At 43.5% G+C, this 27,736-nt stretch overlaps 3 protein-coding genes across 3 annotated transcripts; 2 read left to right on the top strand and 1 right to left on the bottom strand.

Annotated features, from left to right (window-relative positions):
• Positions 1-785: 785 nt before the first annotated feature.
• On the top strand, positions 786-2,226 carry LOC309705865 (chymotrypsin-like protease CTRL-1; the record flags this gene model as incomplete). Its single annotated transcript, XM_082531915.1, has 3 exons — positions 786-1,005; positions 1,144-1,241; positions 1,572-2,226. The coding sequence occupies 3 exons, from the start codon at positions 786-788 to the stop codon at positions 1,941-1,943; spliced, it is 690 nt and encodes a 229-aa protein (XP_082388041.1). The 3' UTR covers positions 1,944-2,226.
• Positions 2,227-2,522: 296 nt separating this feature from the next.
• Positions 2,523-6,159, bottom strand: LOC309705867 (uncharacterized protein). Its single transcript, XM_082531917.1, has 5 exons — positions 6,020-6,159; positions 5,210-5,251; positions 5,001-5,111; positions 4,302-4,439; positions 2,523-3,260 (listed from the first exon to the last, which is right to left on the bottom strand). Exons 2-5 carry the CDS (start codon positions 5,213-5,215, stop codon positions 3,174-3,176), a joined length of 342 nt encoding a protein of 113 aa, XP_082388043.1. The 5' UTR covers positions 5,216-5,251; positions 6,020-6,159; the 3' UTR covers positions 2,523-3,173.
• An 8,872-nt stretch (positions 6,160-15,031) lies between these two features.
• Positions 15,032-25,909, top strand: LOC309705861 (transmembrane protease serine 9-like). The gene is made up of 10 exons (XM_082531908.1): positions 15,032-15,125; positions 17,484-17,504; positions 17,693-17,855; positions 18,038-18,306; positions 21,279-21,424; positions 21,511-21,901; positions 22,031-22,199; positions 23,752-24,005; positions 24,144-24,241; positions 25,507-25,909. Exons 1-10 carry the CDS (start codon positions 15,071-15,073, stop codon positions 25,888-25,890), a joined length of 1,950 nt encoding a protein of 649 aa, XP_082388034.1. The 5' UTR covers positions 15,032-15,070; the 3' UTR covers positions 25,891-25,909.
• Positions 25,910-27,736: the final 1,827 nt, after the last annotated feature.

The raw sequence follows: 27,736 nt of genomic DNA, 5'->3' as shown, positions 1-27,736 counted from the left end.
GAAAGCATTGTTCCAGGAAATCATCTTTTACATAACAGTTTCCAAAAATACACTGATCACATGATGGCCAGAACAAGCCAAAGAACCTGCTGAGACAAAGGTACTGTGCAGAAGGCAGTATGGCTCTTTAACCCTTTAACAACCTGCTAAACCAAACGGTTGAGAATCATTTTAGGAAGGCATATTTTTTTTGACATGTGATAGATGAATGAAATTTAATGTTTGATTTTTTTTTTTAAAGTGCTCCACCAAACGGTTGATTTGTCACTTTATGGTGCTAATGCAAACATTAACCTAAATGTTATTAAAAGCTTATCAAACATCCAGACTACAACTCTGATACCGATGACAGCGACATCTGCCTCCTGCAGCTCTCCTCATCTGTGACTTTCAACAACTACATTTCTCCCGTCTGCCTGGCAGCTTCAGACAGCACCTTCTACAGCGGTGTTAACAGCTGGGTCACCGGCTGGGGCAACATAGGAAGTGGAGGTGGGTCATAAAGACACCCGTTCATTTTTAGAGAAATAATCACTTTAATGCAGGAAACAAGTGTGCTGTCTCACAAGTATCTAGAATAAGCATATTCTTCTATAAGGTTAAGTCTGTGGAGACAATTCAAAACAAGAAAGAAAGATTATGTGTAACCAGTTGGAAACTATATATTAGTCTATTTCAATCAAAATCAATCCTTTTATACAATTTGTGTCTCAGACTTTGTTGGCACATTTCTACATTTACTTTGTTTTACTGCCACCAACTGTCAGCCAGTGGAACAGCACAGGATGAGCCACAGCAGACAGACATGTCCAACCTTTGAGGTGACGTTGAATGTGACAAATATCACTCTGAGCAACACGACCGGGACCAACATAGCCATCCTCCGTCTATCTGCCCAGCCCACCCTGACCGACTACATCCAGCCCATCTGCTTGGACAACGGGAGAACCTTCGCCGAGGGCTTGGCGTGCTGGGCGGCCGGTTGGAGTCCTGGAAGAGGAGGAGGTGAGTCAGCAACATGAAGGCTGACAGAGTTCTGCCCAGACTCTGCACCAGTCCATCTCTCAGATTACACATGTGGACCACTGCACTTACAGTTTCTTTAGTCAAACATCAGGATTTTCTTATCTTTCATGATGTTAGCTGAGGAAGTTATGCAGCAGTTTCAGACCTCGGTGGTAAACTGTGGGAACTCATCATCGAGTGAGAGCATCTGTACAGACGTGTTTGCACTGCAGCAGGTAAATGACTGGATTCTTCTTCTTATAACACTGTCTGCTGACATGGTGTTTAATTTGGATTTAGCTGCTTATTACAGTCACATGTTGAATTTGGATAGTTCATCATCTTGAGTTTCCAGAGTGCTTACAATCTTTAGAAACATGTACAAACATAAAGCAGATCTAGCTTTGAAGTTTCAGTCTTCATTATGGGCCAATTAGATTTCATTTTAAAGAGCTTCTCTATTTTGTGTTATTTTTAAGCCTTTTTACATTTTTTATTAGAGGGAACAACCTGGCACCCAAATAATTCTGAATTTTAAATTTGAACCTTCCCGTCTCTTTGTTCAGGGTGATTCTGGCGGCCCACTGATGTGTAAGCAGGGCGGCTCTTGGTTCCAGGCGGTCGTGTTAACAGCTCCAAGCTCCTCTGCCAGGAGGAGACGAAGCTCAGTCATGACCTTCACCAGAGTGAGCACCTTTAACTCCTTCCTGACTGAGACCCTTGAGATGCGCTTGGCTCCGGCTTCCAACACCACTGCCAACCCCACCAATGCCCCCATCACTACCTCTACCAGCAGCACCTATACCGCCACTATGGCCACCACTACAAATGACTCAAATAGTGTGTTTGACACCAGCGGGGGTCGTCCGGCTCAGGCCTACACATTTGCCATCTTCCACCTCCTCAGCCTCTCCCTTTGTCTCCAACTCTTCCTGTAGAGAGTCTGACCTGATTTACATGATGTCGCGGACACAAATGAATGTGAACAAGCCTCGACCTTGAGACTTTCAGTCGTAAAGCTGTGCCTGCAAAAATTTGACTTGATTCTTAACAGGTTATCTAAAGAAAGCTCAGTGTTGAAGCTGTGGAGGATCAAATCATACATTCTGCTGGACGAATCATCAGCACAAACATCTGGAACACCTGATGGAGAGGTTGACTACAAATCTTAGTTAGTGAGCAGAAGTCAGCAAATATCTGCTAAACAGATAAAATGAAATAAAGAATTTACATGTGGAAAACAAATGTTTGATATGAGGGATGAAAGAATAAAAAAATTGTGGGGTAAACACAAAATGTGTCTGTTTTATTGCTTTGAGATGACGTGGAAATCCTTCCTGTTTGCAGTAGTCCTGGAAACATAAACAGGAGTACAATCCCTGAACATGCTCATGTACATATGGCACTGTGTGCAAACTCAGCTGTAACTTTGTAGCTACTTCCCGAGGAGGGAGGTTTTAGTGGGAGGAGATAAAACAAAAAGAAGCTTCTGTGGTGTAAATGTGGATTTAATAAACCATTCGTCAAAAACAAGGTACTGAAGGAACTTTCAGCAAAACAGACATCAGCTCGGCGTGACCTCAGGCCGTTTCATAAGGCACAAGGTCTCTTTTGGCGTTGATGCTTTTAATCCAAGACCCGCTGCTCAGGGATAATAGCACCGTTTTAGAGACCTACAGTCGACATTATCACAATCCACCAAGGGCGGACCCTGATCAGGAAGGAAGCGAAAACCTGCCCATTCAGTCAGCTCTGTGTGATCCGAGTAAGATCGATGCAGCTACTCAGATGAACACACAGATGGTCCAAAGGCAGTAATTATAGTAAATGTAGAGGAGGATATGTGATGGTGGTGGTGGGTAGTCTCTTAAATTAGCGGAAATTAGTGTATAGAAAAGGCCAGCCAACCATAGTGATTATGGAGCCACATTTACAGAAGAAATATATCAGCATACAGCTGCTGGTTAGCCTATCAGTGGCAAGGCAACCCATTCTCTGGCAATGAAAGAAAAATGTTCAGTCTCAAAAAGTCAAAGAGAAAAAGTCAGTGAATGACTCAGAAGAGAAGGTGTAAGGCCGGTTCTGTGTGTAGCCACCTCCATCTCCGCTGTAAATGCTATAACAAGTATAAAATTAGTTCGGTGGATGAGCACCTCCATCCTCGCCTCCTACTTCATCCTGATCTCGAAGCATAAACAGTTGCAGGTGTCGCAGTCAGGAACCTGGCAGGTACAGGCACAGTCCCACCTGGAGCACTGTAGGAAAGAAAAACACAGCAGCTCAGACAGGAGACTAACTTTCTGGGCAAGGATTTAACGGCAGCACCTGCTGTGTCCTGAAGAACCCGCAGAAACCAACAAGCACGCTTGTGTAGCTTCACCTGTCCCAGCAGGTGAACTTCTCCTGCAGCCAGGAAGCTGTTTTACCCACACACATTCATTATTTTAATTTACCATTATAACCCTGACAATAACACTTAGATCATGAGGCGTGTGGTGATGCATACCTCCTGATTTTATTAATGCAAACCAAACTATACATTTTGCATTAATGATACACTTTGATCAGCTAACACAGCTGACAATCTTGATCATATGTAAGCTCACTTTCTTCACATAAGGCAACAACAAGAAGCTGCTTTTTCTACAGCAGCACAGAGTTCAGAGGTCAGCTGTGGGTTTAACAGCCTGCTGATTCAAATTCTTTGTGGGTTGCAGCATGATATGGAAAATGCAGTGTTGTTTAACATTTACATGATCTGCAAACCTTTGTCAGTCACGGTGGGGCGGTCCAGCACCCTCTGAGGAACCTTTCCTTTCTGGCGACAGCTGACACACAGCTCTGCAGCAAATGTTCACCTCACTGTGAATGGGGTCACTGGCTTCCCAGTTCACAGACATTATCAATACACCATGTCATTACTGATAACATCTGAGATCACCAGGATTAGTGTCTCCAAAGTGGTTTGAGAAAGTGAAGGGTTGCTGGTTTGTCTCCAGTAATCTCATTTGGTTTAGGGGTAGTGGCACCTGATGTGACCACTACAGGAACAGTGAGGCTTCATTTTATTTACGTCAGTTTTTAATCGCTCTGCTTTTAATGACTATCATTGATTTATTTTATATAATTATTCACTGTAAAATGAACCTTCTGCCCACCTCATCAGCATCATTGTTTGAATGTGTCTGAGTGTTTTATCACATTTTACACCAACATTGAGGAGAGTGTTTCCAAACGTGAGCTGATGGTTTCTGTGCCGGAGCTCATGTGACCGCCAGTGCTGCTGGTTTACTTACAGAAGCCGGAGAGCAGGATTCAGCCAGGAATGGTCCCACAGCCGGCAGGCGGCAGTCGCACATTTCACCCAGTCTGATGCACTGCTCGCACACAGAGAGGTCTGCACAGCATTCACTGCACTCTAAAGAACAGTAGTCCTTAAAGGCACACAGAAATGCAAAAATCTGTCACATGACCTCAGTCAGAATCCTGCTAGACCCCGGACGTCACGCTGTAACCTCAAATACAAGCTTCTTTAAATGCTGAATAAATAACCCTTCCACAGCTGGGTCGGATGATCTTCTCCAGAGTCCAGTCGTCTGTGTTACACTTTATAAACTGCATCTCTCAGAATCAGGGGAACAGTAAAAGTGCATGCCTGCCTGCACAGCCACAACCTGAATAAACCCACAGGGTTAACTACTGCAGCTCAAGCAGACACAGGCATGTTTCTGAGAACTACTGAGATATAAAAGTGTTCATAAGCTGTAAATGATAACTGCCAGCTTTACAATAGAAACATTTCATGTATATTTTCCTATACCTGCATGAATCCAGCAGAGAATTTTATTATAAGTTCAAAGCTGACAGCACAGTGGGTAAAACACAGCCCATAGAGCAAAGACGGGTCCCTGCAAGGGTCAAACCAAAGCTAAGTACCTCACAGGGAACCATTTCTTAGTTTTCTGGTCTGTAAGAAGCATGAACAGAGCACCAACCTTGAGGCAGTATCGGATCCAGAGCCCAATCCCTAGGACGATCATGTACAGACTCACAGTGATCATCAGCACTGCAGGTAGAGGGATTGCAAGCCTCCAAACAGGCAACACCTGAAGAAGAAGACCAACTGAACATCAAACACAGTCGAGCTGAAGAGGCGTCACACCTGCCGTCCTCTGACAAAAAGTAATGGATTAAGGTTCCTCACCGGCATTGTGTTTTTCTGAAGTCAGAGGAGCCTCGGGAGTGTCTGAGGAAAACACAGAGACTTAAAGTTTCACCAGGACACAGGAAAAACTTTGCGTTATCTTCTGTTTCAGAGAAAATCAGCTGCCAGAAGCACCGCGGCTCGTCCACAAGCATTTCAGAAACCTGTGCTCAGCTCTTCTACGTTTGTGGACACGAGGGTGCTGCCGGAGCCACCCCCATCAGAGAGCCACGCGCACTACAACCACACAGGATTATCTCAGAGGTTTCTGTCGCTTTTCCTCCTAAACCTCTCCACCTGTTAAAATCGGGTCTGCAGCCACGCCCATCAGCTCCAGGTTTGTCCTCAGTGCTTTTTACCAATCTGGAGTGCTTCAGAAACCAATTTAATGGAAGGAAGTCTAACGCTGTTATTAAAGTCTGGCCGTTTCTGAGCTTTGAGTGATGTCCCTGTCTGTTGTTCTGATTCTATCTCATTTACTTTTCTTTTGTTTCCCTCTAAAGGATTCTGGCTGGTTCCTTGTTTACAATACTTCTTTAATGTATTTATTTATTTCACATTATTCTGTCATCTTTAGCTCGTTCTGTGTCGTTAGCTCTGAAACGTTTTTATTCCTGATGAATCCGTTTTGGCAATTACAGTTTAACTGCAGTTACCTGTTAAACTGAAGATGCTGCCGTTAATAAAACCATTTAAAAGCCTGAAACGTTACAGACGTTTTACAACGAAACAAACGACCGGAAGCTCCTCCTGCGCGTTCACGGCGCTCTCGGTAACAAACATGAGCGCGGAGAGTTTCGGTGAACTCACATTTGTCAGGTTTGATCGCTAAATGTGGAAGAAAGCAGTTTCTCTGGACCCACCGCACTGCTACTGCTCAAAAACAAGACAACGCTCGCGCTATGGCGGTGCCTGCGTTACCATGGAGACAGAGGGGAGCCCACCAGGAACAAAAAAGGCGAGCGCGAAAACCGTCCAGCTGTCCACAGCTTTGTTAAAACCGATTATTTTGTTATGAAATTTGTTTCGTGTGGTACAAATCTGACAGATTATGATGATGATTTATGATTAGAATAAAATGCAAATTCTGATTGTGGTTGAAAATTAGGAAAAACTTTTTTTAGATAAGAGAGAGATAAGATTGTGTTGATAGGAGTTATGTGGGTTAGTTCAGCTTCACAACTAGGGGGCTGTCTAAACCAAATTGTGATATATACTGTCTTATATTTACATGCATGGATGTGAGCCACGTTAAAATAAAGAAGCTTGCTCACTACTACTGATGTTTTAGAGGGAGTCTATGGCTGACGCGTGTTCCTGGTTTCCAAAAGAAATGCTTCCAGTTGCATTATGATTTGAAGACTATTTATTACAAACTGAAGATGTAACAGTTATCCAGAACTACCTGTGCACACGGTCAGAAAACCGTGAGACTCCTAACCTCTCTGTCCATGCTCCGCCCCTTCCCTCTTACACAGGGTTTCATGCTACTATCCGGTCGTTAAGTGATGACGTGACGAATCCTACTTCCGGGCCTAAAGTAGTCTGCGTTTAATATGGCTTTTGTGTTGTTAACATGTTTAATGTTTTGTATTTTCTTCTATTTAATCTCAAAAAGCTCCTAAAACAGTCAGTGATCACTGTTGACCTCCCTCGGCTTTTATTACCGCTAGGGCTGCCACGATTAGTCGACTAGTCACGATTACGTCGACTATCAAAATCGTCGACGACTGATGTAATAGTCGATGTCTCGTTTGAAGCTTTGTAAGATCACAAAAGACGCAGGAATAAGTAGCAGGATTTAAGAGTGTAATAACGGATTGAAACAGAAGATGGCAGCACTGCATGTACAAGGATGCCAGCTGCCGTTAAACCCCGAAGAAGAAGCTGTGTCCCAGAATTCATAGCGCGGCCCAGCTCAGTTTCCAACAATGGCGGCAGCTAGTTAGTTTTAATATTACTCTTATTATTCTTTCTGGGTCACAAAATAAACGTTTAACACATTTTCAGGCGGGAATGTAGCTGTGGAAACCTCAAATATCTGCTCAGTTTATCAAGACACCACATATTTTCAAAAGCGCTCCGACGTTTTCGGAGACGTCTGTTACCCACTAGCTCGATAGCTAGCCGGGGGCTAGGCTAACTAGAGCCGTGAGAACACGGACTCCCGGCAAATCGTTTTCAAACCCACCGCCGTCTTTCGCGACTCAGGTTAAATATATGAGTCACTTAGATAACTTAAAAATGTTATTGTTTGGCTTTTTTTTTAAAGTATTTTATTTGTTCCTGAGTAAATCTGTTTGGCTGAGATTAAAGTTATAGTTTTTACACAGCTGAATAAACTTCAAGCAGACAGCTGATTATCAGAAGTGTGAGATGCTGGAGAATCTACTCTGGTGTCCTGTTATATTTTAGATAGCAAGGAGTTTATTAAACTTCACTGAAACAAACTATCATCTTGTCTTTATTTTTAGTTAGCACATACCTTAAACACTTAAAGCTGTAAGCTAATGATAGTTATATAAGAGCAGATGCTGCTGGTGCAATAAGCTGTACTTTTACGTCCAATGGATGATGATCTGATTAGTCGAATAATCGCAAAAATAATCGGTGACTAGTCGACTATCAAAATAATCGTTTGTGGCAGCCCTAATTACCGCTAATCATTTATTTAAGCTCAGTTTTTAAAACCTTAGGATGTAACTACAGCCCAGCCCATGCAGCAGTATATGAATGACTAACCTCGTATTGTGGATGGATTATCTCAGTTGTTCTCCTGGCTGAAGTTTGGTCCTTTTACAGCATCCTGCCATGCGATTACATTTGTTCCTGACCACCGAGAACACTCACGTTAACTTTTATCGAGTGGAAAAAAAGTTAGCTTGTTTATATTATGCTAACATAGCTGTGTCGCTAGCGGTCACGTAGCACATCATTATATACCAGCTAGCCAAACTTCAGTAACCCTACAAACGTCCCTGCTGTTTAGTTTTCTGTCTTCATTTATGCTGGAAGTGATAACAGAGCTGTACGTTTTAATTTGTTTCCAAAACCCTGCAGTCAGGACATGCTATATTGTATTTAGATAGAAGCTAGCGAGCTAACTTCCTGCTAACTTCTAACTCCGTTAAATGTCATAAATTCCGTTTTCATGGATGCCTGGATGTTAAACTCAATTGTTACACCTGGTAGAGCAGAACGCTGATCATTTTATTAAAGATGAAAGACTTTAGACAGTTTTTCAACTCTCAGTAATGCCATAGTGATCGTTTGATATATGGACCTGCAGCGGAGTTTAGGTCCAGACACGGCTAGTGACATCAGACTGAACGACCGGATTGCACTTACATACTTAAAGTGAGAGGTACCCCCTTTTAGGTTCCAGTCTCAAAACAGTGACTTAAAATTACTTTATGTAAACACATATATTTTCACATTTATTAATCCTGAAAAAATGTCTTATGTAATGAATCTATGAATTATAAAACAAACATGAACTCAATCGTAAATAAAAATATAAAGCAGACGTCTGGCGCTTACAATAAAATAGAACTTTATTAATCCCTCGGGTGGATTCCTCTGGGAAATTCAGTTTCCAAATAGCACAGCACCAACAGAAGTTACAGAATGTGAGCGGAATATTATATATGTCCACATATATAAATACAGAGACATGTGTAAATAAAGAGAATACAAAAGGGATAAATAGAATAAATAGGAATAAGAATACAAGGGAATTGCACATTTCAAGTATTGAAGTCTATTACACCGTTGGTTATTAACAAAAAGTATTGCACTGTGAAGAGGCACTACAGCTTAGTACAGATTAGTTGTCCCCCCTCCTTTGTCCCCCTGTCTCCCCTCCCCTCCAGAGAGGAGTTGAACAGTCTGATGGCGTGTGGGACAAACGAGTTTTTAAGTCTGTTGTTTCTTGTCTTTGAAGCAACCTGTCACTGAACAGACTCCTCTGGTTGTTTATGACTGTGTGCAGAGGATGCCCAGCATTGCCCATAATTCTAGCAGTTTTTTAGTGTCCTTTTCTCTGCCACTGTCACCAGAGTGTCCAGCTTCATGCCGACCACAGGGCCAGCCTCCCTGATCAGTTTTTCCAGCCTGGATGAGTCCTTCTTTACTGTGCTGCTCCCCCAGCACACCACAGCATGGAAAAGTACTCCAGCAACCACCGACTGGTAAAACATCCTCAGGAGCTTCCTGCAGATGTTAAAATTTAATTCTAATTTTGATTTTAAGAAGATCAATGAAAGATGAGAAAGAACAGGAATTCTCAGAGAAAAGACAAAAAGCGTCTCTTACTCAGGGGAACACATCGCTGCATCTTTCATGGTGAAGTTGGAGTTTGATAGCACTGAAACCAATAACTCACAAAAATCTTTCAGGGTAATGTTGTTTTACCGTTTGTGTAGTCTACACACTCAACCTTTTGAACAATAATTGAGTAACTGGCATTTTAACTAGGGAATGACTTACACTCGCTTCACTGGCCTCTTCATTAGGTACACCTTGGTAGTCCTGGGCTGGCCCCATTTTTCATATGGAGAGGGGGTCAATTAATTGATACCCAATCAACGACGGCACCAGTGGTTGTGAATTTTTCACTCACTCTGTGTCTACACACCTCTCTGCATTTAATTATTAGTTATTCTTAATCTCTGGCTCTCTTCCACCGTGTGTCTTTGTCCTGTCTTATTCCCCCTTATTCACCCCCAGCCTGGCTGACTGAGCCTGGGTGTGCTCGAGGTTTCTTTCTGTTAAGTTTTCCTTCCCATTATTGCCAAGTGCTTGATGTTACTGTTGTTGTGATTTGGTGCTTTTTAAATGAAATCGAACTGAAAAAAGACTACTCTACCTCACCAATACCTGAAAAATATTAAAGAAAAATATGATTATTAAGTCTGTGAAGGTTCTCAGTCATCCAGGTCATTGTAGTCAAAGGAGCTTGCAAAGAAAAGCGTCTGGACTTCTTTAAGTTGCTTGAAGACGTTTCACCTCTCATCCGAGAAGCTTCTTCAGTTCTAAGGAACTTGGAGTAATTAGGACCCTACACCACCGGGCAGAACATGTTCCCTCTAAGCCTGAAGGGAAAAAGAAGGAACACACACATGTAAAGGAAGCACTCAAAACGTGCGGCTATCCTAAATGGGCGTTCTTAAAGTCAGCAAAGAGGCACAGAAAAGAAGACCAGACACCAGCGAGGGAGGATAAGAAGGACAGACGCAACAACATTGTCATCCCCTATGTAGCCGGTGTATCAGAAATACTTAGGAGAGTTTTCTCCAAGCATGACATCCCGGTGCATTTCAGACCCAGCAACACACTCAGACAGAAACTGGTTCACCCGAAAGACAAAACGCCAAAACACAAACTTAACAATGTGGTGTATGCTGTACAGTGCAGCATTTTTATTTATTTATTTATTTTTTAATGAGTGTACGTGATGTGTTGGTTGTATGTTTGTTGTTTGTTTTGACATACTGCGAATCAATTTCCCATCAGGGACAATAAAGTTACCATTGACCATTGACCTCTACATTGGAGAGACCAAACAGCCACTTCACAAGCGCATGGCACAACACAGAAGAGCCACCTCCACAGGACAAGACTCAGCAGTCCATCTGCATCTAAAGGTCAAAGGTCACTCTTTCGAGGATGCCAATGTTCACATTTTGGACAGAGAGGACAGATGGTTTGAAAGAGGAGTGAAAGAAGCCATTTACGTCCACTGTGAGCGACCATCTTTGAACAGAGGCGGGGCTTACGACACCAACTCTCTGCCATCTATAATCCAGTTTTGAGATCCCTTCCCAGACGCCTTAACGCCCACTCACATCCTGGGCCATCTGATCTCAGGAATTCGCATGATAAGGTGGGGCCAGGTTTCACAATGAACACACCCGAAACTCTGGCTGATTGGGACCCACACCCAGTTTCACACCTTGGCTCAGGCGATTAGAGGATCATCAAGGGTCCTTTTGTCCCTCTGTGGGGGGAAACTCCCACTAGGTTTATATCTGGGACTCTCCACCATTTGACCTTAGAACTGAAGAAGCTTCTCAGATGAGAGGTGAAACGTCTTCAAGCAACTTAAAGAAGTCCAGACGCTTTTCTTTCCAAGCTCCTTAGACTATCTTTGTAGGTAGTTTGTGTGTGTGTGTGTGACTTTAAGAACGCCCATTTAGGATAGCCGCACGTTTTGAGTGCTTCCTTTACATGTGTGTGTTCCTTCTTTTTTCCTTCAGGCTTAGAGGGAACATGTTCTGCCCGGTGGTGTAGGGTCCTAATTACTCCAAGTTCCTTAGAACTGAAGAAGCTTCTCGGATGAGAGGTGAAACGTCTTCAAGTAACTTAAAGAAGTCCAGACGCTTTTCTTTGCAAGCACCTTTGATTATGATTATTAAGTTTATTCTTACTAAGAATGACAGTGATGGCAATGTTCTGGTTTGCAAAGAAAGGGTGGAGTCTCTGCTCATGTTTTTTTTGTTTCCTGGTTTATTGGTGTCACATTGTTGTCATTTTTCTATCTCAATAAAACTCCTGTGTTTCAGGTGTCTCAACCTGAGCTTGTGCAAGCTCTTCACTTGCTCTGGATTCAAGTCTTTAATAACCTGCTTATTTACAAAAAAGTGTCATAAGATCTATTTTGACCTCTTTGTTTATGACCTTCAGGTCCATTCCTGGCACTACAAACATGAACCTGCACTTCAGCGTGCCTGTAAACATGTTCCCTCTTCTTCTTGTTATCACTTACTGGCAGATCGAGCTTGCTATTTGCTTTCAGAAATAAAATGTTCACATAATGTTACCATTACAGTATTTCATGAGAACCATTTTTTAAAATCCCCCCACCCACCCCAAAACACACACATTTTCAGGGTAGATGTTCAGACTTGAATCACGAAGAATCATGAAGTCACAGAGCAGGGTTTTTTTTCCAAAACAAGTTAAATCAGCTGTTTAATCAAAGGGCTTCTGATGGTTTGTATTTATAAGGAGGAGGAAAATCACAGGTGTCTCAGTTCCATCCAGTATTCCAGTAATCCACACCAGCAAGCACAATGCCACCACCCTGGATCAGCTGAACTGTATTGATATTATCAGTAACACCTAAAAAGATTACAGTATAAATGAGGAAAAAACTGTGTTTGAACCCACATTATGAACCATTACACTGTTAAGGCTAATTAGTAAGATGTAGCTATGCCAAATCTGCTTGAGATTAGCAGAACAGAGGTAATATGAACACAATATATGTTACGCACACCAGTACTGAAAACTAAAGGCATCACAATTTGCAGAGGCAAATCATGCGGCGAGAGAGAGAGAAGTGGACCCAAGAGCTGGCACTGGTTACCCCGAGTGAGTGTATTTACAAGTGAGGGGTTACAAACAGAAGCAGGGGTGGCATGAACAGAAACTAAGGAAAACCTAAACTGGGAAAACTGAGAAAAATGAAACTAAACCTGAAAAGCGAGGAGACTGAGGGTTGAGGTAACACAGGGCATGACAAACAGATGCTCGGACAAAGAGCAGAGATAAACACACACAAAAGGGGTGTCCAAATTCATAGGCTGCATCCTCCTGAGCTCCCGTCCTTCGGGGTCTACATGGGCAGGGGTCCTCAGAAGGTCGGATAGACCGGAAGTAAACGGCTGTGAAATTGGACGGTCGAGCCTTCAGATTTGCGTCACCGCTGTGTCGGTGGAGTTTAATAAACTCGTCCGTCTGCTCCTTGCTGTCTAAAATATAAAAGTACACTGACATATATTCTCGACGTTCTCACACTTCTGTTTAATCAGTTTTCTGTTTGACGTTTATTCAGCTGTGTGAAAATCCCGGAGGAACCCACCCGAGGGATTAATAAAGTTTTATTTTATCTAATCTAATCTAATAACTTTGATCTCAGCCACACTGATTTACTCACGAACAAACAAAGCAAGCCAAAACAATAAAAACACAAACCAGCACAAACGTTCGTCATAAATTTTGTTTGATTCCGTTAATGTGTGTGTGTGTGGGGGGGGGGGGGGGGGGGGCTGTTGACCTCTAGAAATTTTTGTTGATATCTTTAAAGTGAAAGCGGCACAAACAAAAAAATTTGCAGCATAAACCAGCACAAGTGTTTGATACCACTTTTGTTGGATTTGAAGAAGGCGGGGGGCCAACTTCACTCACATCTCTAGTGTGACCCTCGAGCTCCCGGTCAGCTGTCGAGCTGGTGGGTAACAGACGTCTCTGAAAACGTCAGAGCACTTTTGCAAATATGGGATATCTTGATAAACAGAGCAGATATTTGAAGTTTACACAGCTACTTTCTCACCTGAAAATATGTTAAAAGTTTATTTTGTGACCCAGAAAGATTAATAAGAGTAATATTAAAACTTAGTAGCTGCCGCCATTGTTGGAAACTGGAATCGGCTGGGCCGCGCTATGAATTCTGGGATATGGTGGACCATGAAGGACACACCCGACCCATCCTTCAAATCCGGGGAAAAGGAGGACGCATTTGTCGGCCGCATTCGGAGGAGTCAATGAATTTGGACAGCCTTCGGCGCGTCGCTGTGACGTAATCGGCCCACAAATGCGGCCTCAGGAGGATGCAGCCCATGAATTTGGACCCCCCCCCCCCAAATATACACACACAAGGTAACAAGGAAATGGCACACAGGAGGGAGACACAGCTAAACCTAATTAGACCAATCACTTATTATTTATATAGTATAACCATAGAAAATATAAATAATCTCTATTGTCTTTGTGACTCAAAGGTGTCTTCTTCATTTCCTTCTGAGAAAATCAGTTTTGTTCTCGTCTGCATAAGGGAAGTAACTGCACTCCTACTGAGCATGTGCAGAGTATTTAATATTGCCCTCAGTCTCCCCATGCCACCTCTACAAAATAAAGAAAACTGGAGCTATCACTGAGAAATAGAAGACTACACTTTCACGTTATATAACTGGCAGTGAACTCAGTTCATTTGTTCATTCGGGGAAACCTGGTGCAGTCTGACCGGTTTATTCCTGGGCAGGCTCATTGTTGGCACTTCCTATTGTGTCAGTCCCGCTGTCACTGCAGATAAATATGAAATGAATCTGTTTCCTTCACAGAACAGATGTGTTGTGTATCTTCATCTTGTGTATCTAGCTCATTCATTCACAAAAACCTGATTCAAATCATATGAAATAAGTGGATTTATCATACTGATGAGAGAAACAACCTGTCTTTGGATGGATGGGTGGAACAGAATCTTTTAACGAACACCAAAATGTTTGCTGTTTTTGTTACATTTTGTGTTTGACATAAAGAAAATAAATAAAGAAACTGATGTTGCTGGGTGATAAAAGTATATCTTTTGTAGAAACTGCAATCTGAGATATGAGACTGCACATTGGTCTCAGGGAGAATTCGATGGCAGTCAGTAGGAAGACTTTAAACATGAAGAAGAGGAAGCAGCTAAAATAAGAGATGGAGAGCTCTGGGTGGTAAGAAAAAGTTACCAGATAGCTGGGAAAGCACTGAGGGAAACATCCAAGAAGGTGTTTGGTGTACTGAAGAAGACTTGGTGTTGGAATGAGGAAGTACAGGAAAGCATTCAGATGAAGAGAGAAGAAGTGGGATAGTCAGGGAGCTGAAGGACATAGACAGGACTGCTGGAAAGGATTAATAAAAAGGTTCAACATTGCTGCCTGGAAGCTGAAATTCCTGGATCAGGTGAGCTGCAGTGAGGTGTTGGGTGTGTCGTCAGACAGGTGTCTGAGAGAGGTGTGCTTAATGCAGACAGAGAGGAGGAGGAGAGAGGAAGGTTATTTATGCCTCAGCAGGTCTGGATGTTTGGATCTTACAGTGATGGCTTTCTACAAAGTGATGTGTTTGGCTGCTGGGCTGATGCTCCTGACCCAAGGTAAGAGCTCTCTGCACACACCTGCATCAGGTACGACTCAGAGGGCCAAAACACTCAGGAGCACAGCGCTTCACTTTAAAGTGGCACTGCAGGAAATCCTGGAATTTAAAAATTCACTTTTCGAAGCAGGAGGGAATATCACACTGGGTGGACGAAGGGAAAATAATCAAATTAAGAAAGGCACTGGAAAAATGGAAAAGTGGAATAAAATCTCCCAAAGTCACATAACTGGCAATAACTGCACATCGAAATAAAAACTTTCCCCTCTTAATACCTGAAATTCCTTTTTATGTTCCTTTCAGTTTCTTTTTGGTTACTTCACCATATTTTCTAATATGGGTGGTATTCGTCAACACTTAGGACTTAGAACAGGTATTACAGTGTAAATATGTGGCTCACAGTCCTTTGTAGATTGTACATTCCAACACATTCATCCCAGCACGCAACATACCGACGGCTGTGACAATTCATCCGTATGTTATGCGTTGGGAGGTACGGAGCCCCGCAGGGGACATGGGAGAAAAAAAATTAAGACAGACTTTTGCGAGATCTCACAAAAGTTTTGCGAGAGCTCGCAAAACTAACTCGGGATCTCGCGAAACTTTTTCAAGATCTCGCAAAAGTTGAATTCCAACAATGGCGGCAGCTACTTAGTTGTAATATTACTCTTTCTGGGTCACAAAATACACTTTTAAGATATTTTGAAGCATAATTGTAGTTGTGTAAACGTCAGATATCAGCTCGGTTTACAAGACATCACATATTTGCAAAAGTGCTCCGACGTTTTCGGAGATCTGACACCCACCATCTCGAAGCTGACGGGAGGTCGATACCTACTACAGCCGCGAGGAACACCGCTCTCCCGGCACATCGTGCCTCGACCTCTGGGTCGGCTTCGAGTTGGCGGCCTCCGAAGAATGCAGCTAAAATTTTTGCGAGATCCCGAGTTTGTTGTTAATTTTTTTTTCTCCCATGTCCCTTGTGGGGATCCGTAAGGAGGCATGAGAGCGGGTTGGAATGAATCTATAGATGGGTTTTACGTGTGGCATGAAAATCAACCTAATAAAGCATTATGTACTTTTGATCATGAATCACTTTGGAAAACACTTTGTGATAGGGTTCAGGTTGTGGTTAAGGTTGGGGCTGGAATGGACGCTAGAGCCTCTTCCCTAAGCATGTCTTCTATTCAATTCAATTGAGAAACCAGAGTGTTTCATGAGGATGTGGAAAGGTACCTTTTGCACTGCTATGAGACGCCTAACGGCGTGACAAATATGTTGTGAGTTGGATATTCAAAAGTTATTTTTGTTGGTGATAACAAAATCAGAATTTTCTTTATATGTCATCAAATCATCAAAATCTTAAACCTTAGCCCTGCGGTGTAACTAAGATCACCTGGTCCAGCCCTAACTATATGCTGTAGCAAAAAGGAAAGTTTGAAGCCTAATCTTGAAAGTAGAGATAGTGTCTGTCTCCTGAATCCAAACTGGAAGCTGGTTCCACAGAAGAGGGGCCTGAAAACTGAAGGCTCTGCCTCCCATTCTACTTTTAAATACTCTAGGAACAACAAGTAGGCCTGCAGAGCGAGAGCGAAGTGCTCTAATAGGGTGATATGGTACTACAAGGTCATTAAGATAAGATGGGGCCTGATTATTTAAGACCTTGTATGTGAGGAGCAGGATTTTTTTTTACAGTTCATTGCAGTCGTCCAGCCTGGAAGTAATAAATGCATGAACTAGTTTTTCAGCGTCACTCTGAGACAGGATATTTCTAATGCTTCTCTTGCACATGAATGAAGGAAGTCACTTTATTTGGTACAATTATGTAGGCTTCAGTAAACATAACTTTAAAATACCATAGCAAGAATGTGAAGACATGTTCATGTTCATGGGGAAGTTAAGGTTCTCATGACTTATGGATAAATATTACTAATGCATTAGTATCATTACTAATATTTATCCACTCATGGGACAAATGAGAATAATTACTACAGCTGAGGTGATGTTGGACACCTACCTTTGGAAAACTATATTTTGATTGCGTGCATCTGTTTGTGTCGTGTTTGAATGTGAACCTTTAACTGAAGTCAGTGTTGTGTTTCTTTAAATTTCTGTGTCATACTCTCCTCTGACCCTGAGATGGATGAATGAACATAACACTGTCAGCCTCTGCAGTAATGTAGTAGTGGTATTAGTAGAACAACATCCACTGTGTGCACAGGCTGTAAACATTTTTATTTCTGCTCTAACGTTTTAATATGGGAGTCTGTGGGGACTGACTCTCTGCTGGAGCCTCTGCTGGATGCTTTCAGCTAACCACAGCCAGTCAATTTTACCACTATTGTTTTCTGTGTTTCAGAGTCTGAGTCACAGCTGGATGGTAAGAAAAAGCTTCTTTGTGTAATGATTTAGTTTTATGTGTAATAAATCTTTAGTTTCATATGAATATTAGTTTGTGAGTGAACTGTAGACTCCAGGATCACTGTGTCCTCACTCAGCAGTTTGTAGTGCTGAGAGTTTACAGCTCCTACAGTAATGCTCACTCTGTGTTTTAATGTCGGTTTTCAGTTTGTGGTAAGGCGTCTCTGAACACCAGGATTGTAGGAGGACAGGTGGCCCCTGTTGGCAGCTGGCCCTGGCAGGTCAGTCTGCAAAGATTTGGGTCCCACTTCTGTGGAGGATCCCTCATTAACAGTCAGTGGGTGCTGACTGCTGCTCACTGCTTTCAAACGTGAGTGATGAGGCTGAAGCTGCACTCTAAACAAGATTTAGTGGAATAAAGACATTATGAAAACTCCCCATCAGGGGACCAGGGGTGTAACACGATAAATAGCTAACAGGGCAGAAAGTCAAAGATGTCATTTCATTTTAACAATCACAATAACTGTGCATCGTTTCGTTTCCTGATCTCAGCATTACTGCAAGCGGTCTGACTGTGAATCTGGGCCGTCAGAGTCTACAGGGATCTAACCCCAATGCAGTGTCTCGAACAGTAACACAGATCATCAAACATCCAAACTACAACTCTGGTACCAACGACAACGACGTCTGCCTGCTGAGGCTCTCCTCACCGGTGACTTTCAACAACTACATTTCTCCCGTCTGCCTGGCAGCTTCAGACAGCATCTTCTACAGCGGTGTTAACAGCTGGGTCACCGGCTGGGGCAACATTGGAGAAGGAGGTGGGTCATAAAGACACCAGATTGGTTTTAGAGTAAAGTTGATTATAATGCAGGGAATAAGAGTGCTGTCTCAGAAATATTTAGAGCAATATAATTCTTCTTCTGTGAGCTAAAGAGATTCTGATGACTGCAAACACATTATTTTTAAAATGTTTCATTTTTAAATTTGAATTGTGCCTTCAATAGAAAATAATGGCTAGAACAAACCGTCTGATGCCATCTGTATCTCAACGTCTTGGTATCTTTTCAGGCATCTTGTTGCCATAAATTCTTTGGCCTCTCGTTCAGAGAGGTAATCTTGTATTCTCTGGTTCCAGATGTTCTTCAGCTGTAAGAAGGCTTTTGCTTTGTCTGTTCTCCCAACTTTTAATGACACTCCCAATGTAAGGGAAGGAATCCATGTCTGTGTTACTACTTCTGAGACAGCTATATTTATTTCCATGATCTTGATTTTCTCTTTGCAGATGTTAAGTCTTACTTATGCAGAAACAGCTGCAAGCTTGCTTGTCTTATCTTTTTATTGCCAGGTAGCACTGCCCATCACTTTTCAAGTTTTTCCTGCTTACTGAATACATTTTATATTCAAATGTAAGCAACTTAGAAATGATATGCAGCAAGTCATTGTGTGGTGAGTTGTGTACCAGTCTTCAACAAAAGTCTTCCAACTCTGCCAGGCTCCACTTTGCCTTGTCGCATTTCTCCTTGTTTACAATGTCTTCATGAAACATTTCTCCATGTTGGTCATTGACATTTTTATGTTCATGCATCTATAAATTGTCCTGGCTGGCAAGGCAGGCTATGTGGAGGTGAGGTGAGGACCCGTGCAGGCAGAGGTTGTGATGAGAACGAGCTTTATTTACAAGAAGTGCAGGATTCAACAGGAGCGGAGATAGTAAACACAGGGAACTAAGAAAACTCTAAACCGGGAAACTGATGAAACCAAACTGAAACTTGAATCCAGGGAGAAATCAGAGCTGACGAAACGAGGACGCAAAGACATATGACACATACCTTCAAAGTAAAACAGGAAGTTTGTTTGTGTGTGTGTGTGTGTGTGTGTGTGTGTGTGTGTGTGTGTGTGTGTGTGTGTGTGTGTGTGTGTGTGTGCGTGCGTGCGTGCATGCGTGTGTGCGTGTGTGCAAGTTACAATTTTTTTTGTTAAGGTCTGTTTACAGATACAAAGCAAAAGCTGGACGTGCCCTCGCTTGTGTGTGGGTTTCAACAAGTATGAATTTAGCCCCGATTTTTCTTCCCTTCAGCTGATTGGTCAATGTGATGTCAATCACAAATTTAACAGTGTTTTATCCCACCGGCTTGCTCCTGAACAAAGTCAATCCGATACATGTTTCTGTAGTGTTAATGTTATGAAATGGCTGTGGCAGTCAGGATGTAGGACCCAAAATGTTGCAGTTGCAGAAAAAAAAACCTCTATAAACAATAAACTTGCAAAAACAAACCCAAACCAGGAACTAATACTAAACACAAAGATACTGGAGACAAGAGACTAGGGACAAGGACCACGGAGGGAAAGAAACGGAGGGAGATCAGGGGCGGTTACCCCTGTACTGGCAGACCGGGGTGGTAGTTCCAATTTTTAGCAAGGGGGACCGGAGGGTGTGTTCCAACTACAGGGGGATCACACTCCTCAGCCTCCCTGGGGAAAATTTATGCCAGGGTGCTGGAACCTCGGATACAGGAGGAACAATGCGGTTTTCGTCCTGGTCACGGAACACTGGACCAGCTCTTTATCCTCTCAAGGATACTCGAGGGTGCATAGGTGTTTGCCCAACCAGTCTACATGTGTTTTGTGGACTTGGAGAAGGCATTCGACCGTGTCCCTCGGGGTGTCCTGTGGGGGCTGCTGCGGGAGTATAGGATGTCTGGTCCATTGCTACGGGTCATTCAATCCCTATACAACCGTTGCAAGAGCTTGGTTCGCATAGCCGGCAATAAGTTGGACTCGTTCCCAGTGGGTGATGGGCTTCTCCAGGGCTGCCCTTTGTCACCGATTCTGTTCATAACTTTTATGGATAGAATTTCTAGGTGCAGCCAAGTGGCGAAGGGCTTTCACTTCGGTGGCCTCAGAATCTCAACTATGCTTTCCGCAGATATGTGGTTCTGTTGGCTTCAATGGGTAACGGCCTCCAGCTCGCGCTGGAATGGTTTGCAGCTGAGTGTGAAGCAGCGGAATTGAGGATCAGCACCTCCAAATCTGAGGCCATGGTTCTTATCCGGAAAAGGGTGAAGTGCCCACGCCGGGTCAGAGATGAGTTCCTGCCTCAAGTGGAGGAGTTTGAGTATCTCGGGGTCTCGCTGCATCAGTCCCTCGTGGTGAAGAACGAGCTGAGCTTAAAAGCAAAACTCTCAATTTACCGGTCGATCTACGTCCCTACTCTCACCTATGGTCACGACCGAAAGAATGAGAGAGCGGATACAAGCGTTGGAAATGAGCTTCCTCCGAAGGGTGGCTGGCCTCTCCCTTAGAGATAGGGTGAGAAGTTCGGCCATCTGGGAGGGGCTCAGAGTAGAGCCGCTGCTGCTCCACATCGAAAGGAGCCAGCTGAGGTGGTTCGGGAATCTGACAAGGATGCCTCCTGGGCTCCTTATGGGGAGGTGTACCGGGCATGTGCCACCGGGAGGAGGCCCCAGGGCAGATGCACAACACGCTTGAGAGATTATATCTCTCGGCTGGCCTGGGAACGCCTTGGTGTTCCCCCAGAAAAGCTAGAGGAGGTGGCTGGGGAGAGGGAGGTCTGGGCTTCTCTGCTTAGGTATAAAGCGGAAGAAGATGGATGGATGGCTTTTAAAACATGAGGTTATTATAAAATGAGGTTGATACATGAGGAATCGTGGCTACAAGATCATTCTGGTACCAAACTTATGCTGACCACCTATATGTTCCACAAGCAGATAGGACAATAAATGTTGAACATTTTGAGCAGATTTTTGTTTGATTTTTTTGTCCGTCTCAGTGTCCCTTCCTTCTCCACAAAACCTGATGGAGGTGGAGGTTCCTGTTGTGGGAAACAGGCAGTGCAACTGTGACTATGGAGTGGGATCAATCACTGACAACATGATCTGTGCCGGGTTAAGTGCAGGAGGAAAGGACTCCTGTCAGGTGATTGTTGTTACCTGTGTTTGGCATATTTTCACCTTCTACAGTTTCTTCTCCTCAGCTAACAGTAAATGTTTCTGCTCTCAAAGGGGGATTCAGGAGGTCCAATGGTGAGCAAGCAGAGCGGTCGCTGGATTCAGGCGGGAGTCGTCAGTTTTGGGGAAGGTTGTGCCAGGCCGAATCTTCCAGGAGTCTACGCCAGAGTATCCCAGTACCAGACCTGGATCAGGAGCCAGATCTCCTCCAACCAGCCGGGCTTCATGACGTTCACGTCCACTGGGACCGACAGTGACCTCAGTGTCTCCTGCACAGGACTGACACCAGTGCCAACCACCACCCCTCCAACCACCACCACACCTTCAACCACCACTACCACACCTGCAACCACAATCCCCACCACAACAACCACAGTCCCTGCAACAACCACCAACAGAGCCGCCATCATTACAACAACCACGCGACCTTCGACCACTCCCCACTGTGAGTGTCCATCATGAAAGCACTTTATTAAAAAATGGTTTGGTCTAACCTACCTGACCTCAAGCTGATGGGTTCATGCGGTCCAAGTTTTTAAAATTTCTTTGTGTCTTCCTCTGTTTATTTTTTCAGCACTGGTCTGTGGACAAGCTCCAAGGAATTCTCGCAACATGGGGGGACCCTCAGTGGTGGCTGGTTCGTGGCCGTGGATGGCGAGCCTACAGAAGAATGGAAGTCACGTGTGTGATGGGTCTCTGGTGGCCTTGGACTCAGTGTTGAGCAACGCCAACTGCTTCTCAAGGTCAGTTGAAGTTTGGACAGACAATGATACAGTTCATCCTCTGGGGACTGAGTAAATGACATGACTTTCCCTCCACCACAGTCGTGTTCACGTCCAGTTGACATTGATGACACTGTGCATCAGTCAAATGCTGATTAGTTGACAAGTGGGCCAGAACCGGAAGAGACAAAGAGACAGTTGAGTTCACAAAAAGAGGCACAAGAAAATCATTAAAGATTTGAAAAAAATGCAGCATAAAGGGTACAGACAGCGGCTGCAGTGGATACTATTCATTGTTTTAAACCTTCAGTTTCACTTCAGCTCTTTGTAGTCTAGAATTCTTCTCCATAGCTGGCTGACAGACCAACAACAGCACAAGCAAAAGTTGTACCACGGACCAGTTGTACCACATATTTACATTTTATGTTGAAACATATTTTCCCTATTTGACAGCGAAGATCTAAGAGGCAGAGCCAATACCAAGATGATTAGCTCAGGTGGAATTTAAAAAATCTGTCTACCGTCCAAAATGGTAGTGCTGGCTCTGATAATCACTATTAAAAACCTTTACTGGGACAAGACTGGCAGGAATCAAATCACCATCAAGCTCCAACATGATAAAGGGGGGTCCTGTTGTCCCTCTCTGGGGGGGACACTTGAATCTGGGACTTTCCACCATTTGACCTTAGAACTGAAGAAGCTTCTCGGATGAGAGATCTTCAAGCAACTTAAAGAAGTCCAGACACGTTTCTTTCCAAGCTCCTTAGACTACGATGACCTGGATGACTGAGAACCTTCACAGACAACATGAAGAAAAGTTTAGTTTGCAGCTGTTCAACACTGTTTGGATTACAACATGAAAAATCTAAAGTAAAGGTACAGAATTAAATTAAAAGCATAAACATGCAGATGAACAACCACCAATGGTGGTCAAAAAACATGGTGGAGATCTTTTTGAGACTGAACACTCTCTCTTTCCACTGAGTCAAAATTTTGTAAACAAACTTTATTCCACTGTGGATTAATCCACCAGTGAAAACTGTGCCCAAAAGACTGAAAATGTAACCATCCCTTTAAGGAAATGAGCGAGTCTTTAAAAATGAAAACTGAACACAGTCCCAGCAGATCAGATGATCTCAGTGCCAGCCCACATCACCTGATGGTGCCACACTTCCACACTTTCCACACATGTAGCTGCTCAGTCCAACACATGGTTAGCATTTAAGCTGATTCTGTGTTAAAACTAGTCCATGGGTACATTGTCATTTACAGTGCAACCTGATGTGCAGCTCTATAAAGATAAAGCAAGGCTCAGATTGTTTTTTTCATCAGCAACATTTTCTGTGACGTGTTTTGTACTTTTTTCAAATTAAATCAAAGAGAAAAACTTCACCATTAACTGATTAGCTCTCTGGGTCTTCTAGTTAAATATATACCTCTTTAATTAGAACCAGGCCTGAATGTCACCAGGTTCAAATCTGTAAAACTTGGGTCCCATGAAGTTGAGTGTAAAGGTGTAGATTTTGTTTGAAGCTGATGAAGTTTATGTTTGTGTGCTTCGTTCCTCCCACAGCTCCCCTGTAGCGTCCGAGTGGACTGTCGTGTTGGGGCGTCTGAAGCTAAATGGATCCAACCCCTTTGAGGTGACGCTGAATGTGACAAATATCACTCTGAGCAACACGACCGGGACCAACATAGCCATCCTCCGTCTATCTGCCCAGCCCACCCTGACCGACTACATCCAGCCCATCTGCTTGGACAACGGGAGAACCTTCGCCGAGGGCTTGGCGTGCTGGGCGGCCGGTTGGAGTCCTGGAAGAGGAGGAGGTGAGTCAGCAACATGAAGGCTGACAGAGTTCTGCCCAGACTCTGCACCAGTCCATCTCTCAGATTACACATGTGGACCACTGCACTTACAGTTTCTTTAGTCAAACATCAGGATTTTCTTATCTTTCATGATGTTAGCTGAGGAAGTTATGCAGCAGTTTCAGACCTCGGTGGTAAACTGTGGGAACTCATCATCGAGTGAGAGCATCTGTACAGACGTGTTTGCACTGCAGCAGGTAAATGACTGGATTCTTCTTCTTATAACACTGTCTGCTGACATGTTGTTTATTCTGGACCTTGGATTTAGCTGCTCATCAGAGCCACGTGATGAATTTGGATAGTTTCATCATTTTCAATTTCCACAGGGCTTACAATGCTTGGAATCTTTATAAACATGTAAGAATTTCCAGCTTTGAAATCTCAGTCTTCATTATGGGCCAATTAGATTTAAGGCTAATTTAATTTAGTGCCATCCATCTTCATCCGCTTTATCCGGAGCCACCTCCTCCAGCTTATCCGGGGGAACACCAAGGCTTTCCCAGGCCAGCCGAGAGATATAATCTCTCCAGCGTGTCCTGGGTCTGCCCTGGGGCCTCCTCCCGGTGGGACATGCCTGGAACACCTCACCCAGGAGGCGCCCAGGAGGCATCCTTGTCAGATGCCCGAACCACCTCAGCTGGCTCCTTTCGATGTGGAGCAGCAGCTGCTCTACTCTGAGCCCCTCCCAGATGGCCGAACTTCTCACCCTATCTCTAAGGGAGAGGCCAGCCAGCCTTCGGAGGAAGCTCATTTCTGCCGCTTGTATCCACGATCTCGTTCTTTCGGTCACTACCCACAGCTCGTGGCCATAGGTGAGGGTAGGCACGTAGATCAACCGGTAAATTGAGAGCTTCGCTTTTACACTCAGCTCCCTCTTCACCACGACGGACCGGTGCAGCGTCCGCATCACTGCAGCTGCAGCACCAATCCGTCTGTCAAGAACTCTCCGTCTCTCCAAACTTCTCCCACACCCGAGTTTTTGCTTCAGCCACTTCCCGAGCCGCAATTTAGTGCCTTTGTATGTTTGTTTTAAGCCTAAATTTCTTATTAGAGTGAATGTATTCTGATTATTATTGTTGTTGTTGTTACAACTGTCTAAAATGTTTTTAACACCTAGTTGAATCTGGTCGTTTAGTTATAGGTAGTTAATATAATCTTGGTCCAAGGTTTTCACTGGGCAGGGATAGCTCAGTAGGTAGAGTGGTGGCCCCATGATCGGAAGGTTGGGGGTTCAACTCCACTGAACGGCTACCCTGAGGTACCCCTGAGCAAGGTACCGTCCCTACACGCTGCTCCCCGGGCGCTGCATTGGTGGCTGCCCACTGCTTCACTGGGTGAATGGGTTAAATGCAGAGGAACTATTTCCCTATGGGGACTAACACATACACATTACATTACACACATTCTAGTAAACAGAGTGTCTCAAACTCTGAAACACTAACTTTCCTGTCTGTTTGTTCAGGGTGATTCTGGCGGGCCGCTGATGTGTAAGCAGGGCGGCTCTTGGTTCCAGGCGGTCGTGTTAACAGCTCCAAGCTCCTCTGCCGGGAGAAGACGAAGCTCAGTCATGACCTTCACCAGACTGAGGACCTTTGACTCCTTCCTGTCTGAGACGGTCAAGTCACTCTTGTCTCCAGCCTTGAATATCACCAGTGCCAACTCCGCCAACCCCACCAATGTCTCCGTCACTACCACTACCAGCAGTACCTACACCACCACAATGGTTACCACTACTACTGACTCGAAAAGCGTGTTCAACAGCAGCGAGGGTCGTCCTGCTCACTCCTTCATCTTTGTCTTCTTCCATCTCCTCAGCTTCGCCTTTTGTCTCCAACTCTGCCTTTAGGGAACCCAAACTTGATTCACATGATGTGATGGACACAGATGAATGTGAACAAGCTTCGATGTTGAGACTTTACAGGTTTAGAGCTTTGCCTGTCAATCTTTGATCTGATTCTGCCTTGATTGGATTTCTACAGAGAGCTCAGTAATGATATTCTGGATAATCAAAACAGGCATTCATACATGAAATACTCCTGGATGAATCTTCAGCGCAAACATCATGACCCTCCGACAGAGAGGTCGACTTCAAATCCCAGAGGGCAGTACAGTGCCATCATCCAATCCAATCATTGGAGGGGGTTCTACTGATTACAATGAAAGTATTTTTTTTTAATATGCAAATGATTTATGTGCACTATGAGACATTCGTTGTGATGAATTCAGGCTCACGCTGTGCAGCCTGGAGAGTTGAGTTGAGTTCCTTCCACTGAGGAAGTTTTATTTACACAACCTCTGTAATCCCGATTTAGTTAATGAGCATAACACAGTGAGCTGAACAGATCAAATGACATGAAGGAATTACATTTGTCTATATTTAGTGGGGCCTTGTCCTTACACTGACCTCATTATGAGAAACTATAGACATTTAAGAAAAAGCAGATTAATGAAATGTGTTTCTGTACCTCTGAGGGACGACTACCTGGAGCCCAAGATTCAGGCTGGACTGGAAGAAATCCTCTAAATCTTGCACTGAACATAAAAATGTAGCCCAGCAGTTTAAACTTCATGTTTTTCTGAAACTGAACAGATCAGTAGGATATTTATCAGGTTTAGAGAAATATATTTGTGGATTTTTTCGAACACAGAGACAATGACCATCCCTACCTCATGTCCTGGGCCAATGTTAAGCACTTAATGCTCACAGAACCGAACTGTCTTTAAGGGCAGCACACATACTGACCTCTCTCTGGTATTGGATCTGTTATGGTGGCAGTAAAGTGAGTGATTATTGGAGAATGGTTGCAAGCTCTTTCACTGATTCTGCTGAAGTTCTACTTTATAATGTTATTTTTTTATTCTGGTGTAAATATCACTGAGATTAAAAAATGTCCTTTTCATGACTGACATGGGCAATGAAGCAACAAGGGTTTTATTTAAAAAAATGAACACCAGTTATCAGCGTCACATGTGCTAAAGCAGACAGCATGCAGCGACAAGGATGAGTACCCAAATAAGAGAAAGTAACTGATTTAATTGAAGGCATGCCGTTTATTAAGACAGATCCACAAGAAAGGGAAAAAACATAAGTCTCAAACTAAACAGAGGAATGCCTAAACACAAAATAATAACCAGACCACTACAAAAACCTTGGAAAACATACACAATATATACACCAAGGGTAACGATGGAATCTGGTAAAGAGAAAAACAGAATACACTAACACAGCACACAGAACTATTACAATAAAACAGGAAACCACAGACTCACAAACAGAGGGAGCATGAGATGTAACTGGAAAACGAATAAATAAACATGGAGACAGAATTTAACCTACATAAGGGACATGACACACTCAGAAGGAACAGAACCATGACTAACAGTAAATCAAAGGTCAAGGTCAAGGTCAGATTTATTTATATAGCACATTTCCAACAGCCGATGCTGCACAAAGTGCTTAACAATAACAATAAAATTAAAAACTACAGTGTAATACAATAATAACAATAGAAACAATAAAATAGAAGAATTGAAACAATACTAACTAATTCAGATAAATCCAAAATGCTTGGGTCATAATGTGTTAAAAGCCAGAGCGTAAAAGTGTGTCTTTAGTAAAGATTTAAATTGCTCAAGAGTTTGAGCAGATCTAATATTAAAGGGGAGACTATTCCAAAGTCTGGGACCTGCCA

Source organism: Aulonocara stuartgranti, assembly GCF_965226115.1.
Source record: "Aulonocara stuartgranti genome assembly, chromosome: 4".
In the NCBI taxonomy this organism is placed as follows: domain Eukaryota; kingdom Metazoa; phylum Chordata; class Actinopteri; order Cichliformes; family Cichlidae; genus Aulonocara; species Aulonocara stuartgranti.
This window is presented reverse-complemented; position numbering and strand designations above follow the sequence as displayed.

Bases quoted from the DNA above. Each gene is read 5' to 3' on its own strand.
- LOC309705867 (XM_082531917.1), bottom strand. The intron at 4,440-5,000 runs GTTGGTGCTCTG...TGTGCCTTTAAG, and splicing joins GGATCCGATACTGCCTCAAG to GACTACTGTTCTTTAGAGTG. The intron at 3,261-4,301 runs GTAAGTAAACCA...TCTTTCCTACAG, and splicing joins AATCCTGCTCTCCGGCTTCT to TGCTCCAGGTGGGACTGTGC.
- LOC309705861 (XM_082531908.1), top strand. From the start codon at position 15,071: ATGGCTTTCTACAAAGTGATGTGTTTGGCTGCTGGGCTGATGCTCCTG. The intron at 18,307-21,278 runs GTGGGTCATAAA...TGTCCGTCTCAG, and splicing joins GGGCAACATTGGAGAAGGAG to TGTCCCTTCCTTCTCCACAA. The intron at 21,902-22,030 runs GTGAGTGTCCAT...TTATTTTTTCAG, and splicing joins ACCTTCGACCACTCCCCACT to CACTGGTCTGTGGACAAGCT.